The following is a 16,452-nucleotide window of genomic DNA, read 5'->3' as shown; positions in this document are numbered from 1 at the left end:
CAAATGAGAGAATCCCTTTGCCTTTGTGCCCGCGCCGTATTACAGACGCGGATGCAGAGGTAAAGAAGCTCTCAGGAGGCTAAGTGACAGTGCTCCACTTAGAAGGTGGCGCACAGTCGGTGTGCCACCTGAGAACAGCTCTCTGGAGGAGGAGGAGAGGGTCCTATGAACCCCCCAGACATCCACTTGCGGCGAGTGCAGTCACATCTTTCAGGTTATAAAGTACACGTTTCAATAGACTTATCATCTGTTCCTAGGTTAGGAGTTAAGGCATCATGAGTGACTATAAGAGGATGGAGAGTGTTGTCACTGAGGGTTATTATTAATGGCGGCTGGTGATTTGATTGTATCATGCACCTCTAATTTATTTTGGTTTCAGGCAGACAGTTCTGTGGCTTGTAAAAGAACAGACTGCGTGGAGACTTGTCCGCATCCAATTCTAGTGCCAGGCCAGTGCTGCCCAGACTGCTCTGCAGGTAATCCAACTTCAGGCAACGTCAACCAGAAAGCATGTGAGGTTATCAGCCAAATTTTGCATCTCCACCGATACTGGATGTCAGGAACGGCTACCAAGAGATAAGCACACAGCAGTCTCTCACAAGTCTGGAAAACACAGATTGGCAAAGTGTAAAATGAGCCTGTGAAAATATATTAAAGGTTTTTGGCCTTCCATGTTTAGTTTTTGACATGTGAGTCTTTTGCAATTAAAATATTTTATTGCCTTTTAGTGTCTAGAAAGATGCTTCAAAGTCATGGTAATTAATTCAAAGAATTATAACTTAATATTTCACTGTTCATGATTCATTAAAGCCATTATAATCATGGATAAAACATATTTTTTTCAAATCACACATAATTTTCACTATTTTTGTAGTGCCAAAAGTAATATAAAGCTAAAAACAACAGTTAATCTAAAACATGTACAACATCTTTTGGTTAGGGCTTTGTGCCAGTGCTAGTGTAATTCAAGGGGGTGTAAAATGATACATGCTCCTATTATCCATCCCTGACAGAGGTGCCCTTTTTACAGCGCCAAAACGCTTTGCGCAATATTGTATCAAGTGAGCATTACTGGTGGGGGTTCAACACAAACACACACAGTTTTTGACACAAAACCTAATCTACTAAAATAGCAGGACCCGGGCTTTGTGTCAAAAACTAATGCCTACTTGATGCAGGTGCAAACAAAGGAAAACGTGATCGCTTCTTAACAAAGATAGAAACGATGCATTGAATGTGTGTCACGCCCATGGGACCCTTCTGAGTTTTTCTACGCATAGGGTTTGTAATGGAAAGAGTATTCCTCCAGTACAAATCTTATGCTAGACAGCTAATACCCACCTCTCAACCTCTCCTTTATGTTGTGCATCGTGCAAGGCAGGTCTGTTTGAGTATATAGCTCAATTAGGGGTAGGGAAAAGAATGGATACATTACATTAATGTGTCAGCCATATCCTCTTGAGATATTAGTTAATACCACAATACCTGGCACAATATAACTGGCGTACTGGGAACCCTCTATAATCAGGGAGTAGATGCAAGAGAATCAAGGGTGGGTGACCTAATATTAATGGTCCTAAAAAGGACCAGGGCCCTCACTCTCTGAAGTGACATGCTTCATCACTGGGTCTCTCATCACTTTTGTAACATCCAGTTCCACATGGTGGGATTGTCCTGCAGCTCTCTTTTGAGGAAGAGTGGATAATGTGCCTCTATTCAAAGAGGAGGATCTGGCAACAACGAGTTAATGTAGAGTGGAAGATAATTGAGTGAGTTTTAATTATTCCCTTCCTATCATATGGTTAAAATGACTTGGGCTAGAAGGACTGTTCAATGCAGACCCCCAGTCTAATTCTTCAACATGTTTCTGCCCTCTGTGTAAGGCTCGCTTTGGTCCCGATCATTTGTCAGAACAGAGAAAAATGATTCCCTTATAGTCCCAAACACTTACCTGTTGGTTTAGTGCATCAGTTAAATACGTTGTGTAAGGGAAAGGTAGAAAAGAGGTACACCTTGCCTTCTGGTGTATCCCAAAATATGATCCGTTTGGCTGTAAAAGAATTGGTACATTCAACACTAGATACTGCTGACAGGTTTTTTATGTCCCTTTGGGAGTCAACTTGCATCGTCCTTTTCATGTATTTCTAACTTTAATCACGAGGGAACGCACCTGTAGTCACTTCACATACTACCCAAAACACGCATGCACCATATCACAGTTACCCAGTCACCCAGTCAGCCAGTGGTGCATATTGACTATAGCATCAACAGGTGTTCACTGTTCTTGACCCTGTAATGAGCCTCCTGGCTGTGATCGGTGTTTTGATTGCTTTTGGTGGAGGATACAAAGCAGAAAATATAAATGATGACTCTGTAATGCGACCAATGTATTGCTTTCAAATAGGCCATTCGCTCAAATAGCCAATCCTCTACTTCTTTGCACTCACTCCTGTCATAGCTAATTTTTCTGGCCTCGAAGCACTAGTCCAACCCAATGGTAGAAGGTGAAGGCCATAGGTATTCATGCTGCCCAGCATAGTCCAGCGCCATCATTAACCCGCTGTCTAGCAAAGTCCATACATACCAACATTAGACCAATACTGTACAATATCATTTTAAATTGATCTTCATGCTCAGCAGCACCAATGTTTGGACACAGGCGAAATTGTTCCACTATTAGCCCCAATAGTTGTGCATGTACATCTGTCCCCCTAAAGTTTCTTGAACACTAAGATCTTAGTAATCGGCACTTATGTCATTTGTTTTTCAATATTTTTAGATATTGGTTTTATTGAAAGTCAGGGTTCCTTAGATGGGGAGTCTATCAAGAGATGGAACTGACTGACTTCTTTCTCTTCGAAATTCTTCATTATATTTGCCCCATTTGGACTTTAAGGTCCCACATTAGGGAATCCCATATGTGTGTATTATTTAGGGGATCAGAAACCAGTAACAAATTGTTAAATTGTTACTGCCTACAGTCGTAATACCTGTCTTCTTCCAGATAATATTTGCCTTAATTGTGTTAGTGTTTTGTCTAAACGAAGCAAAAGTTCTTACTGATTCGAACTTTCTCTAATTGGTTTATATAAATTTCCCACCTGACTACTTGTTGCTAGTCATCGCTGCTGAGCAGGGAACAAATAACTTCTCTTCAGCACTACAATAGGGCTATTGTAACAAATGTATAATCTAGCACTGCCTCTCTTTGACAGCAATGATGCATATGAAAGAAAGGGACATCAGGGCATACTCTACCATTTAAAGCACTCTTGATCACAACCCACAATATACCTACACATTGCTTACCTCTTTATTTTTTTATCTTGCATTGGAAAAACAGCAGAAAGGGTTCTTCATAAAACATTCAACCACTCATGTGTTTCTAACCGCACACCCCTGCTTGCAATTACAATCTCAAGTCTAAATCAATTGGCTTTCATGATATATATATTTTGAATAACCTCTGCAAAATGTGTACCAACTGCCTTAATAATGCCTGCCATTTGGCCATAACCAGGCAAGCACATAAATTAATCACTAATATGTTTTCAGATTCATGAAATGGGCTATTTTCAAAATAATAGCCACTGTTTGATTGAAGTGGACTCAAACAGCTTTTAACCCCTATAATTTACATTTGTGCCTATAGAGGTTATGAGACTTGTTGAAGATTTGTCTTCACCTGATACTTTAGCAAGAGGTGGTGCACTGACGCGCTAACATAGCACCAGCACTCACACATGATTCTATTATATAAAGTATCTGGGAAGTTTGAGGCCAGAACCAATGAATAACAAATAAAGTATCCTTTCACATTCTGCACATTCTATACAACCAGTGTCAAACCCTGCATTATGATAAGTCACTGTCATTATCTGTAGAGTCCATAGGAGGAATCATTTATAGATTTTCATGTCATGCTAAATTATCCTGAATTCACATATAACTCAAGATTCAGTATGTCATTCACTAGGCCAAGCCTGTCTGCACAAACTTTGTGTGCACAATCCCTACATTTTCAGATCAATGCCCAATACATATTAATAGAAAAATTAATGATCACCAGTCTGCACTGTCAACGACTGCAAATGATTCAAGGGGTTGGTATGATGGTGGATCTGCCCTGCCTGATGTTCAAAAATATTATTGGGTGGCGTAGCTTGTCACCATTAATCACTGGGCCCACCTTCCTGCAAACAAACCGGTCTATAGAATGGACAGAAATGTTATGCGACCTGGGGGATACCTCAGGGCAATCTATGGGGTATGCACTCCATATCCTTCCCTTGCCCTACCGCGGTCACGCTCACCATATGGCACACTACACTGAATGCGCTGGGTTGACGAGGCAAGATCACACGGGCCATCCCCCTCTGGGACCCCGCAAAGCAAGGTATAGATTGCACAATAGCAGTATTTATTGTTTGGGCCTGGTACTGTTGAGTCTTGAGACTGTGACAAGAACATATCAGATCTTATCCCTAAATCATGTCACCTGCACTAAAATAGTGACTAAGCTACATATTGTTTTGGTTTCTACCATGGTTTCAGGCTGCGTAGATCATGATAGCTAACCTCCACTAGGGCACTAAGGATCCACTTATTTCTTGTTTTTTCTCAGGCTGCTCTTATGGTCGCACAGTTGTTCAGAACAATGAGAGCTTTCCATCACCCTTTGACCCCTGCTTGACCTGCATCTGTCTGGTAAGTAGGCATTGACATGCTGTCTCTTCCTGGAGGTAGAAGTGAAATATAGCATTGCAAGCTTTACACTCAAAGTGAGATTGGCATATTTCGAGAATTGTAGTTATATGTTTTCCCTTTGCTTGACTGACTTTTAATTGTTTGGGCCACCTTTTTATAGTTGGCCTTTTTCAAGATAAGAGCATTAAATGTGCTGGGTTATGTAATCAGATTCTTCCCTGAGATGCCCACTATGGATATTTGGATTACTGTGTTAGATTTGTCCCATTGCTGTGTGAAATGTAGGTTTTTCTAATTTAGCAGTAGAATTGACCTTCTTCCCTTTTCGTATCTTGTTGCTGCAGTTCGGCTCTGTAGCATGCTCACCCCTTGAGTGTACAGTCAGCTGCACATACCCATTCCATGCAGAGGGCGAGTGCTGTCCTGTATGCAGAGGTAAGTATCACTGTTGCCTCTATCCTATATGTAAGCATACAGGCTGTCTTTTTAAATATGAAGCAATTTACACCTGCCTTATAAATGCTACTTCTTCCCTGTATTTAGGAGTAGGGGGCCAATTTAGGTATTGGCAGGGCTTCTGCTAAAAATCTGCTGTCATCAATCTTTAGCCATCAACAACAGAGCTGTGGTTTGTGACTGAAGCCATCCACCACCAGCTATAGTGTGCCATAAGCATAAGGCCTGCCATATTTAGGGGGAGCTATTAGACACTACATTTTCTTGCCTGGGTCTGCCATGCAGGTGGCCTTGGAGGTCCACAATAAGAAAATAAACAAAATATTCCCAATGTGTAGGGAGAAAATTCACTGCCCATTGGGACTTTTTTATTAAATATCTGTTTATTACATGGAAATAAACAAAAGAGCAAGATAAAATACACAGTACACAGTATGGCATCAAAAAGCACATAGGAGTAAAGCATCCAGGACCCATCCGTCCCAAACAGTACCCTGACTTTCCACCCTCCGTTTCAACGTTTCATTAGGTAACAGCCATTTCTGGGCTCCCCAGGCAAAGAACATCATGATTGGCACTTACAATGGCAGCGCATATATCACCACAGTAGGCATTCCATTTTCCCCAGACTTTGGGCCATTTATTCTAACATACCCTACCTTCATAGGCCACTCTCGCAGCCAGCATGCACCAATCCATATCTTGCTCTCAGTCGCTCAAACGCGGGGCATGCTCTGCCCTCCACATTCAAGAAATGTTGCATTTAGCCACTATCAACCCCAAGGTAATCCAGATCTGCTCCATTTGGGTAAGGTCGGTTGCAACCCAAATATTTAGGAGGCCCCACTTTGCCGATAACTCTACAGTGCTTCCACAGACATTATTCTGGCAAGTAACCACAGATTCCCAGTAGGACTAAACAATCAGACAGCTCCACATTATGTGGAAACTTCTCCACTTGACCACATTGTCTGGTACATAGAGCGGTCTCTGCCCTACCCATCTTCACTATGGTAGTGCATGTGAAATAACTTCTATGCAGGATTTTTACTTGTAATAACTGAAACCTTGATCGTATAGCAACCTCCCTGGGAGACACTAGGGCCTCAGGCCATTCATCATCTTCCAAGCCCTCAAGATCTCTATTCCATTGCTCTTGTAGATGGGCCAGAGTATCAGGGGGATTGTTAATCGGTTTTCTATAAGTGAGAGAGATTGCCTTCCTGGCCATATGGCTGTCTAATAATCTGTCCTCGAGTGGGGATGATTCATGGGGATCCTTGCCTTAGAAAATGCCTTCTGCAAGGCATGACATATTTGAAGATAACGAAATGTTTCAGAGAATGCCAATTGGTACTTACTCTGTAGTCTGCAAAGAATACCATCTCCCCCTTTTTCCAGAGCTCCCCAACCCTAGACAAACCAATAAGGTCCCACTTGTCAAAGACCTATTGTGTTGCGGTGTCCCACGGGGGTGGGGTGGCCCATGTGATCTTGTCTCGTCAATCCAGCGCGTTCAGTGTGGTGTGCCATATGGTGAGCGTGACTACGGTAGCGCTAGGGAAGGATGTGGAGTGCGTACCCCATAGATTGTCCAGAGGTATCCCCCAGGTCGCATAACATTTCTGTCCATTCTATAGACCGGTTTGTTTGCAGGAAGGTGGGCCCAGTGATTAATGGTGACAAGCTACGCCACCCAATAATATTTTTGAACATCAGTCAGGGCAGTTCCACCATCATACCAACCCCTTTTCAGTTTTTTGAGAGCTATGCGTGCGAGACCCGCATCCCTGAGAAAGGTGCAAGTTACACTCTCAATCGCCTGGAAATAGGATGTCGGGAATGTGTTGTGGAGAACATATTAAAAACGGGCAGCCATCATTTTAAATAAGGCAGCTTTCCCAAGGAGTGATAAAGGCAGGGACCACCTGTGCTGGATGTCAGTTCGCAGGCATGTGAGCAGTGGCTCCAAGTTGTGGGCATGGAAAGTGGCTGGGTCTCCTGAAATGTCGATCCCCAAGTAACAGAAACTTTCTGAAACAACACGAGCCTCACAGCCAGAAGGCAGACGAGATGCGCCACCGTGGAGAAGATAGATAAGGAGCTTATGGCAGTTAATGATATGGCATGGGAGCCCCAGACTTTAGGGCTTACTGTATGGCGAGCCAACTATAGTGGCTCTCCTACTGGCTAGCAGGCCCTAATCTACAAGAGGTGTCATACACCCCTGGCACGATTGCGCAAGGTGCGCTAAACACACTATTATACCCTGAGGGGAATGCCCTCACCACACTTCCACCGTTAATGAAAGTGGCATTGGTTTATTGGAAACAAGCATTGAAGTACACAACACCCACCATACCATATGCACCCAACATTCCACTAGTGGGGCTCCCCACTCCTGCTGGGGTACTGACGAGCCGTCGACTCTGCAGATGGGTGTCAGGAGGAGTGTCCACTGTCAGAGCACTATTTGGGGATGGCACCCAACACAACCACACTGACTTTATACATGAACAACGCCTCCCTAGCACGCTGTTTCTATTGCATGCCAGTATACCACAATATATTAAGCGGGAGTAGAGCCACCAACACACGACTTGGTGCATTTAATACACTTAATGGGCAATGGTAGGCATTTGACAAGGTGGATATACCAAGGTATTTGAGCACATGTACCTCCAACCCTATGTGCATTATGGGCAAAGTGGGACACTGATATAAGCAAAGTCCTAACAGTCAAAGAATGGGCTTACCTTCTCGCCTACCCGAAGAAAACCTCCCACACTTCGCAATGTAAATTTTTTCAGTATATGATCACCCAAAGAGCATACTTTATATCCCACAGACTGCACACAATGTTTCCGGCGGTAGCGGCGAAATGCCCGAGATGTGTTGAGCGGGACACTGATCTCCCCACATGTTATGGTCATGCCCTGCTCTTTCCACTTACTCGACACAGATAGTGCACACACTACGAGAAGTAGCTGGAGGACATGCATGGGCTACAGCAGAGGGTTGCCTATTAGGCCTTTACCCATGCCATAAAGGGTACAAAGTAGAGGCAAACTTTGTAGAGCCATCATTTATTTTGGCGAAACGTCTTATCACTAGTCGCTGGAAATCAGCGAAACCGCCTGTATTCCAAGCCTGGAGGAAGGAAGTAAAAAAATGGAGACTGACTGAACGCGGGGCACTGCGGACAGAAGAGCAATGTGGGCTACATAAAATATCCATAGCCATGTCCTGGGACCTACTTCTGGAGTGTTTTAAAGCCCTAGGCACAGATGTACCCCACCTACAGGAGGATGAAACACAGGGAGCCACACCCGAGAATTAGTATTATCCCAAGACGCACGAAGAATCATGCACTAAATCCGCAATAGTGCCAGGCTGTGAGATGCCATAGATGTCTGCCCATCTCTCGAACACTTTGCACCTCTACACCGTTCCAGGCCAATCATTCTATCCGCTCGTTGATCCCTTTTATAATTGGTCATCCATGGGACTGCACCCGCTGGATAGTGGGTGGGGGAATTTGTTAATTGTTAATGTTGCAAGGACACAGATTTGCATAATACCAGATTTATACATAATTGCACTATTTACTGCCATCTCTTTCACGGGTATAATGTTGAAGGAGGAGGTACTGAAATGTTTGTTCCCGACAATGCAATGATTTTAGTTATTGCAAGTACTAAAACAATGTACCCGATGCCTTAACCTGACGGTTAATTGTACTTAAATATGACCTTTTTTGTGTGCATAACGTCTTGATTGCTACTTAAAGTTTTCTTAATAAAATCTGCTTAAAAAAAAAAAAAATTAAAGCCCACCACAAAGAACACCACCTTCATAATGCCCTGAAAAAGTTTAAAACAATCAACCTAGGAACCATTCCATTTCCCATTCCACCTGGAACTAAAGGACCTTATGAACGTCAATCAGTTTGGACTTCATGCTCACCATAGGTCCAAACATTCCGTTTTAAACAACAGACAAAAACTATCTTTCTCTAGGTATGAGAATCATGCATCGCGGCAAACACTACAGGAACTATTGTCCTTCTTATCCATCCACTCGTCAGACACACTTATCATCATTTCTATCCACAAACACCAATAGGAAATACCCTTAAAAACTAAGGTAAAAGAGAAATTAAGATTAGCAAGGGTGTCAACAGTGGTTACAACACAAAACCTAAAAACACATGACTTTAAGGAACTACTTTAACGTTATCACTCAGTTCAACCTTAGTAATGTTAACACAGGGCTCCTGACACCTGGCAACTGTCCTCTTCCTTTACAGACTTATACTCAAAAACTTCCATTTTAAGTGTAAATTCAAAACAGCTCAATGAAAATACATCAAACTAGGAAAAGGCACCAAATGAAGCCAAGGACCATGCAGCACTAAAGTCTGGTGAAATGTTGTTTAGCGTTCACTCTTGTTGGTGATCAAAATCTACTATGGTGAGTTCCATTTTTTTTGCAAACGTCAGTAGGGCCCATTCACAGATATTTGGCTGTGGTTTACTCTTGTATTAGTCCTGAATTACAGGAGTGAATCAGGAGTACTCCTGAAATTTGTTAGTAAGCCAGGAGTGTTGCAAGAGTAAATCATACTTATGCATACGCTCATCTTTGTGAACCCATTTATAAACTTTCATCTACTTGTCCAACATTTGGCCTGCTGAAAAGTTACATTTTAAAGTCCCTTTCCCCCTCAAATGTAGTTCAAATTTCCAGGTGGGGCTGGGGGCGCACACTTATTATGGGGACAAATCTGAGATTTAACAACAGTGATTTTGGAGTCCCAGGCAACTTGACATTGTGCTGTTTTGCTGTCCTGGATCTTACTCCCTCACCTCAGGAACAGGGTCACATTTAGCTTTCAATTTTCCTTCAGATGTCCCATAGCTGTGGAGTCTAATTGCAGCAGAGTCCATGAAAGCTCAAAGGTTGAAATGTTGGAAGTGACATAAAAAATACAGTGTAGAAACTCTGAGGAGCAGGCAAGAAGAGGGTTCCCTCAATAGAATGAACAGAGCGTTTGTTTTGGCCACTGACCCATCTCTTGTGGTACTTTCCTAGGTCTGCATGTCCTTTGTGTTATACCATACCTTTTGCAACAGAGAAAGCAGTAAGATGGTGAACGAAAAGTGCCAAATGTGGGGCGGGGATGAAGGAAGTATCTTCTGTACCCCAAATACAATGAGAAAGAGACAGGGGTCACAATAATCTTTCTGTGTGAGAAGAGAGATGAGAAAGAGTTGTGTCAAGGCCTTGTCAAAAAGCTTTGTCAAAACAAAATATGCTGGACTCGGAGCGACACAGGACCACAGACATCAACTCCCATAATCTTTGTTGAAGTCTCATCCTCATTCTGGCCTCTGAGACATTTTCTCTCTCCCTCTTCAGACTGTACATACGAAGGGAGGAAGGTCCTGGATGGACAAGCCTTCCTGATGGAGAAGGACCCCTGCACACAGTGCACCTGCCAGGTGAGTGAGTCAGTGAAGGTCCATGAAGGGGGATGAATTTGAGACTTGATGGAGGGAGGAAAAAGTGGAAGGCTGAGAAATTGACAGCTGGCTGGAGAGGGGCATGAGAAAGGAATAAGAGGTGAGGTGTGATGAAGGGAAAAGATATTCTTATGCTCACCTTATGACATTATATTGAATGTTCTGCGGCGAAAAAAACCCAGCTTTTTCCCATTCATCTTTTCCCCTTATTATCTGTACCATATTTTAACTTCCTTCCTTTTTCATCACATTTTGTTATACCTAATTATTGCTCTCTGCTTATTGCATTCAACTCTTGTTTCATTATTGTCCATCCTTCCTATGCTCTACCCAATCATTATACCTCCTCCCTTACTATGCAGGCGTCTGCTCTGTTGTTTTAGATCCCACCTCTATTTAATGCCTACACTCTTCCTTTTCTCTGTGCAAGCATCCTACCCCGATTCTGCATCTCACTTCTCCTTTGCTATTCAGTGCTTTCTTTCTCTACTTTATCATCACCTCCTTCTAACACTCCTCTTACCCTTTATCTAATTCCATCTCTTCTCCCTTGTATTGATTCCTGAGATTCTTTCTATTCACTTCCCTTATCCATTTTATTTCTTCTCCATTCTTCTCTTCCACCTCCTCTCTGTCCTGTGCTTGCCACGTTCATCTCCTCCTCTGCTAGCCTCCATTTGCATAGCTCCTTGCTCTTCCCTCTTCCCTCTCTCCTATAACCTATCTCAGCACTCATTGGGTACTATTTTTCTCTGTCAGCGTGGTGAAGTGAGCTGTAAGGAAATAACATGCCAGGTATCCTGTTCAGAGCCCTACACCCCTCCGGGAGAATGCTGTGCCACCTGCTCAGGTATATGTGTACCTCAAAACTTGCCTTTCGTCCATCTATCGGACATGCCTCTCTCTGGAGTAACCATTTCTTCCCCTACTCTTCTGATGGGAAATAGAGTCTGAAGATGGTAGTGTGTAATTTGGTCAACTTCATAAAGAGTTATATAGCCTCCACCTTTTAAAATACTTTTCCAAGCTCAATCACTAGATGATTTAATTATGCACGGCAGGGGCGGCTTTAGGCTCATGGTGGCCCTGTGCAGGGAGCGTAGGTAGGGGGCCCCGGAAGAGGGGGTCCGGGCGGGGCGGAGCTCAGGAAGGTGTTTTAATAAAACGTCCAGAAAAGGCGTTAGATGACCAGTACCTGCGGCTGCTCCTACCCTTCCGAATTTGTCTCAGAACGATAACATTTAGGAGGAGGAGGAGGAGGGCATTGTGACACACAACGTGAGGGACTGGCACAGACCGCTACAGGGCCATGACAGGAGCTGTGTCCTCTGGATACGCGGGCAGCGATGTAGTAAATAAGAGTTCGTTTTCACCCAGGCACACCGGGAAAACTGCAAAAGAAACGAATTTCCGCAACCTCAGCACGTGACGCACCACTCATGATTACCAAAAACCTATCATGCTTCCCTTTCTTCCCTTTTTCACCTATAATGTTTTTTTTCTTTGTATTTAAAAAATTGTAAGACTCACTGAGACACACCTTCCTACCACAGTTTGGCAATGTGTGACAGCTATATGGCACCTCACGCGTCGTAACGTTCCGAGTCCGACCACCAGAAAGAATGCAGACTGATGACACACACGCCGCACGCGGGAAGCAGTTTGAGGAGGTTGAGTCTGCGCAGATCACTCTATCCTCAGCTTCTGACGTCTGCCAGCCGCAACGCCCACCCGGCGCCACTTATGCCAAAGTCGGACGGTGTGTTGCTGGACGCTACACCCAGCCTGCAACTGCGCATCTTCACTGCCTGGGCTGTACTGACGGTCAGTGATCGCGTTCAGCCAGAAAGGTGTCTGTACTGTGGGAGGTAAAAGCTTTAGTCTGCGCAGGCGGCAGTGGAGCAGCCGGCAAAGGATTTCTAACTTGGTCTTTTTTGAGTGTTTAGTCAAGGTCATAATTCTGAGGAAGGAGGCAAGGCCATGCTTATAAACTACCCTTTCCAAGGGTGTGGTTTGTGCAGAGAACTCGAATAGAGGTTCCTATTCCAAGATAAAGCAGAAATCTTTCCTGTGAAGCATTCACAAGAGGAAGATGAGTTGAAACACATTTTTTCCCTATTTTTCATCCTGTTGACTGTACAATTTTTTCTTTATTTTTGCTTCATGCAGTTGAATTCCATTAGATTCTTTGGTCTGGCTCTTCTCTGTTCCATGTGCTTCGGAAAGTTTGGTTCCTGACTTATCTACTACAACAATATCTCCATCTTCACTCAAGTATTATCAAATTGCCACTTTATTGACCTCTGTGTTTTTTCATCTTAACTGGGACCCTCTTAAGGAGAGCATGTGATTACTTTAACATGTTACACTGTGCAAAGCTATATTGTGGATACTGGGAGGAGTCGCCTTATCCTCAAGAAATTAAGAGAGAAACTGGACAGACATTCACTGCGTCCAGTCTTTGACATAGGGCTGGAGAGATCCATATTTACTTCTTACCAGGACAAACCTCTGCAAGAAAAAAAGAACTGATCCTATATGACAACCAGGCTGGACATCTTGTTTTCTAGATTTGTCCCCGATAGCTTAGCCCTAAGTGGAATTACTTGCACTGCACACCCTCAAATTCACATGCCCTGTAGCCACCTGCAACTTTCCTTTTGTGTTGGAACAAGAGCCGGCCATAAGAAACAATACTCCAATCAAGTAGACTCCACAGACTCTCTCTAATCCGTGACCCCTTTGAACATCTGATACTGCCCAGCTCCGTTCTTGCAAAGAATGCTTGATATGCTTTAGAGTGTTAGGAACTATATTTTTTGAAAGTGGCACACCTTAAGAAGGGCCTTTGGCTTACTATCGGTACATACACCTATAACCTGCATAAGAACTAGCCCGCAAGTGCCAATTGCTTGAATTAGTCTGGACTTCTGATGAAGCAGTGTAGCAACAGTAGGAAAGCACACTTGATCGGGAAAGGGTTTCAGAAGCTGCAATATTACTGCAAAGCTGTAGCTAAGACGGATACTGCCATTTGTTGCATGCAACTCAAACGTGGTTTTAGCCCAGGCCACAGAACTGTTAGCGCTGCTACTGTAGAAGTACAGAGGGGGCGGGGGTAACAAAAGGCAGTATATTCAACTATACTTCCTAACCACTGAGCTTCTGGGACAGATATGAAAAAGGGAATGTCATCAGAGTTGTGGGCAGTACCAATGTGGTGCATCTGTAGTAGCAAATCTGGTCCCAGGAAAGCAGGGCTTAAAAGTTTATTGATCCAATTTGACACCTGAGATTATTTCTATATACAAGAAACATGCAGAAGAAGCATCCGTTAGAAATACTATCAGTGAACTCTGGGGCAAACACCAGGAGACAGCATTATTGACAACAAAGAGACCCTAGCAAAAACTGATGATGTAATACACAATGATCCCATCCAAAGGGAAGGGCAGCTTAACTCACATAGTGGTTTCAGTGACATATGAGAGAAGAAATGGCACCTCTCTCACCCGTGCAAGAAATTAAAAACCAAAATCAGTGACACACTGGCCTTGAGAGAAGATTTTGAACCCTAAAATTCACCACACAACAACCACCCCTGCCTATGTGGCTGACAAGCTCACCAGGTCTGTTGACTCTCTACAAACCACCAACCGGAAGGAACACATTCAGATGGAAAATTAAGAAATGGAAAAACCAAGACAACAAGCCTGCTCTGTCCATGCAGCAAGAATCTGAAACAGCATACCCGTAACCATCGGGGCTGACAAGACCAATTCTGCTCTCAGAACACAAGTGCCCCTGCAATCACTTTTCGACTGAAATTTACCCCTTGATCTTATATAGGGCTCCACTACCTTCCTGATCGGCTATATTTGTGCTGTACAAATAACACATAAAAAACACTGAAAGACGATATTTACTAACACCACAGGCAGATTCCATGAAAGACCACACAAAGAGAGCCCAACTGTCAGTTACATCAAACAACCACATTGAGAAACTCACCATCAATGACTGAAGCACAAGCCCAAACATTGAACAGAGAAAAGATGTACACCAAGCTGAAGAAAAAGAAACAGAGGAAGAGACAACATCGCTGTCACATCAGTTTGAGAGACAGGCACACCAACAGTCTGATAACTGGACCACAGACATAAGCACGATGCAGAGTAAGTCATCACTGACACACCACATACTGAAATTTTAAGCGCATACTTATCGTGATAATTAAACTACAACTTCCAAAACGCGAAGTACTACTGGCTTAAAAAAACTCACAACCCCCTTGAGGGCATCACACATCACACTGTGCTTTCCACTTGGCAGGTACAACAGCAATCGTACGCATGGAAATAGAGAGAATCAGTGGCGCACAAAAGTTTGCCATGGTTAAAGACAGACTTAGCTGAACAGATAGGGCAACATCGGAAGTGACAGCATTACTGACACGAGAGGGAGACCGCCAGAGAGCCAATGGCATTGATACCAAATACATTATAGGAGACCACATCGCTGGCATAAAAATAAATCGTTTGGGGCGGGGGGTGGTCGCGACTCAGCACTGACACACGACACAGACACTAAAAGAGGGACACCGTAGGCGAAAGTGGGAGACTGATACTAATGAGAGGGACATCGAGGGAAAGCCGAGTAAAAATGAGAAACAGCAGCAAAGCACCCAAACAAATAAAGGCGCACTGACTTTAGAAACAAACACTAAAGTGACAGTATTGCTGCTACCAAAGAGACAGCGGCACTGAGACAGACACCAGGAGTGACACTGTCCAAACCGAAGACAAACACTGGGAAATGAACAATAATTAAAAGAAGAGCATTACCGATAACGAACAAAGACAACTGGGGAGAAAGTGACTGAAACTTAAAAGATCAACTTGGAGGTACCGAGGACGCCATGTGATGCGGGAGATTTTAATGTAAATCATCTCAGAAACAACTAGCCAAGCAGGAGCACCAGAGGCAGCGTAGAAACAACTAGCCAAGCAGGGGCGCCAGAGGCAGCGTATACTGACTCTGGTGCCGCAATAATCGAGACACTGATATGTTTCTAATCACAGAATGTCCCAAATATGCTTAAAAGTGGAAGAACAAGCCATTTGTTTCTGAGCCATGGATTTTCTGTTGTCAGAAATATACACAGAGACAATCAATTTTACGTGTGTAAATCACTGTATGGGAAATGTTACATCAGACAAAGGACTACAAGGTGTAGGAGTCACATGACAACCATATTAGTAGGCAGTATAGTTTAATCGTGATTGATCTGGAGAAACACAAACTCAGAATTTAAAACTTTATACCATGATTGGAGGTTCCCTTTAATAATCATTATTGATTTCTATCCAAATGAACACTTTTTGCAACATTAGGATAATCATAGGCTTAGGAAAAAAACCATAAAGCTCTAGTTTATACCTTGCAGTTTGTATGCAGCTCTAAGATGAAAGCTAATAGCTCACTGTTCTTTGTTAGGATTTTAACTTATAAACTGCAAGTAGCAAAAGGATCTTACTGTCAAAAGCAGTAACCCACTAACCTATTTACAATATGTGCACTTTGTGATGGGCATGGCACATGTTCTTAGCAGCAGGCACATTATCCCTCTGCGCTATCTTTCCATGAGTCAAAACTTCCACTAGACAAAACTCCGATCTCGCTCTAGTAAGACGTTTATTCACCGGAGTTATCATGACATTTTTATTATTGCGAAAATTGCTGTAGGCCAGGAAGGAGGCAGCAA

General features: G+C 43.3%; 1 protein-coding gene across 1 annotated transcript in view; it reads left to right on the top strand.

Moving 5' to 3' along the window:
* The window catches only part of VWCE (von Willebrand factor C and EGF domains), a 463,775-nt gene that overhangs the window by 315,103 nt on the left and 132,220 nt on the right, over positions 1-16,452 (top strand). The window contains exons 19-23 of the mRNA XM_085648045.1: positions 380-476; positions 4,625-4,707; positions 5,052-5,142; positions 10,585-10,667; positions 11,448-11,538. Coding sequence (XP_085504171.1) covers positions 380-476; positions 4,625-4,707; positions 5,052-5,142; positions 10,585-10,667; positions 11,448-11,538 — 445 coding nt within the window. The remainder of the gene's footprint in view (positions 1-379; positions 477-4,624; positions 4,708-5,051; positions 5,143-10,584; positions 10,668-11,447; positions 11,539-16,452) is intronic.

Source organism: Triturus cristatus, chromosome 3_2 (genome assembly GCF_964204655.1).
Source record: "Triturus cristatus chromosome 3_2, aTriCri1.1, whole genome shotgun sequence".
Lineage (NCBI taxonomy): Eukaryota > Metazoa > Chordata > Amphibia > Caudata > Salamandridae > Triturus > Triturus cristatus.
This window is presented reverse-complemented; position numbering and strand designations above follow the sequence as displayed.